We start from the raw sequence: 2,500 nt of genomic DNA, 5'->3' as shown, positions 1-2,500 counted from the left end.
CTACCCTCTTATATTCATCCAAAAGTCTTTGAGAGATTTTCTAATGTAAAGTTGTCTTTCTGTCCTTGCCTGGGAGTATTATTGGTGTGTTTTACTGTTAATTTTGTATTTATTAAGGTTCTGGTTTCAATTGCCAGATGGTGTTGTAATGCTTAAAAAAATAATCAAAAAGCATGCAAGAATTTTTTAGATCTGGATGTGGAGATTAATGTGTCAGAAATTGGATGACGGTTCTGTTTGAGTTCTCACACAAGCACAGGTCAGTTTGTAGTATTAATAAACTTTTGTCTTAGACAAAAATGGTGTATCCTATTGGATATTTTATATCTAATATGATCATTAATCCCATACTGAGGATTCGCAAGCAAGTGTATAACACAAGCTCTTGCTAGTCTACGAGGAAAGTCGTAACTGTAATGCAGCATTAATGCAGATTAAAGAAAAACCGGCAAGGATTGGGGGGCATCTCATATTCTGCCAGAGTGGCTTGCAACACCACCGGCAATAAGCCTCGTTTATGAGCCTTGCAGGCCTGGGAATTGAGTCAGAAACATCTACAATCTTACACAGCAGGTGTTTCAAGCTAACATTTTCACACTAATGTCTCGTATGTCAAGGTTTAAGACAGTCATTCTGTTAAATGATTCTTACTGATTGAAGAATTAAAGCAAATATTTCTCACGGTAGTCTTTAAGACATGTAAATTAAGAAAGCATTTTATCGTCAAACTTCAGCAGATCTGCAATTTAAGCAATTTCTTCCATTAAAGTTTAGCAGATTTGAGATTCAGAAATATTTGTTACCCTCGAAATCATGCAAGTCTGACAGTTAAACTATACACATTGTTCTTGACCTCTTGGGGTAAGAATTGTGAAATGAACTTCCTGTATTGAGTTCTTGTTTTGCAGGAATAAAAAGCCAACATTTGCCTTCGTGTTTGTGTAAAATATTGATTTGAATGTGTGTGTAAATCACGAAGAAATTAACTGGTCAGTCAGCCAGCCACACTATTGTCTATGGAGGCCCTCAGCCAGCCACGCTATGGCTTGTGGAGGCCCTCAGCCAGCCACGCTATGGCTTGTGGAGGCCACAGCCAGCCACACTATGGCTTGTGGAGGCCCTCAGCCAGCCACACTATGGTCTGGAGGCCCTCAGCCAGCCACACTATGGTCTGGAGGCCCTCAGCCAGCCACACTATGGTCTGTGGAGGCCCTCAGCCAGCCACACTATGGCCTGTGGAGGCCCTCAGCCAGCCACACTATGGCTTGTGGAGGCCACAGCCAGCCACACTATGGTCTGGAGGCCCTCAGCCAGCCACACTATGGTCTGTGGAGGCCCTCTGCCAGCCACACTATGGCCTGTGGAGGCCCTCAGCCAGCCACACTATGGTCTGTGGAGGCCCTCAGCCAGCCACACTATGGTCTGTGGAGGCCCTCAGCCAGCCACACTATGGTCTGTGGAGGCCCTCAGCCAGCCACACTATGGTCTGTGGAGGCCCTCAGCCAGCCACACTATGGTCTGTGGAGGCCCTCAGCCAGCCACACTATGGTCTGTGGAGGCCCTCAGCCAGCCACACTATGGTCTGTGGAGGCCCTCAGCCAGCCACACTATGGTCTGTGAAGGCCCTCAACATATGTGCTGGAAAACAAAATCTTGAACCATCAGGGATCGAACTCCGACCCAGCAAACTACAAGAACGTTAATCTACCACCCAATCCTAGTGGCTGGGTAAAATAATTAACAAATAACATTAACACGCGGTAAGATTGTTTTCTAACTAATTTATCGAACAAGTTAATCTAAGTTGTGTTAATCCAACTTGTGTTAATCCAAGCTGTGTTAATCCAAGCTGTGTTAATCCAAGCTGTGTTAATCCAAGCTGTGTTAATCCAAGCTGTGTTAATCCAAGCTGTGTTAATTTAAGCTGTGTTAATCTATGTTGTGTTAATCCAAGCTGTGTTAATCCAAGCTGTGTTAATCCAAGCTGTGTTAATCCAAGCTGTGTTAATCCAAGCTGTGTTAATTTAAGCTGTGTTAATCTGAGTAGTGATAATATCTGGTTATATTTGTGATCTGTGTGAAGCATTATTGAACACGTGAACATATATGAACTCATCAACCACACAGAACAAGAACAAGTGAACATATATGAACACATCAACCACACAGAACAAGAACAAGTGAACATATATGAACACATCAGCCACACAGAACAAGAACAAGTGAACATATATGAACACATCAACCACACAGAACAAGAACAAGTGAACATATATGAACACATCAACCACACAGAACAAGAACAAGTGAACATATATGAACACATCAACCACACAGAACAAGAACAAGTGAACATATATGAACACATCAACCACACAGAACAAGAACAAGTGAACATATATGAACACATCAAACACACAGAACAAGAACAAGTGAACATATATGAACACATCAACCACACAGAACAAGAACAAGTGAACATATATGAACACATCAGCCA

At 42.5% G+C, this 2,500-nt stretch overlaps 1 protein-coding gene across 1 annotated transcript in view; it reads left to right on the top strand.

The window, feature by feature from the left end:
- Positions 1-224: 224 nt before the first annotated feature.
- LOC138358589 (uncharacterized) overlaps positions 225-2,500 on the top strand; it is a 53,304-nt gene continuing 51,028 nt past the window's right edge. The window contains exons 1-2 of the mRNA XM_069316657.1: positions 225-259; positions 2,084-2,500. The exon at positions 2,084-2,500 is cut by the window's right edge and continues 352 nt beyond it. Of these exons, the coding sequence (XP_069172758.1) occupies positions 225-259; positions 2,084-2,500 (452 nt within the window). The remainder of the gene's footprint in view (positions 260-2,083) is intronic.

The sequence above is a fragment of the Procambarus clarkii genome, chromosome 84 (genome assembly GCF_040958095.1).
Source record: "Procambarus clarkii isolate CNS0578487 chromosome 84, FALCON_Pclarkii_2.0, whole genome shotgun sequence".
NCBI classification, from domain to species: domain Eukaryota; kingdom Metazoa; phylum Arthropoda; class Malacostraca; order Decapoda; family Cambaridae; genus Procambarus; species Procambarus clarkii.
Note: the sequence above shows the minus strand (reverse complement) of the source record. Positions and strands in the feature narration are given on the sequence as shown.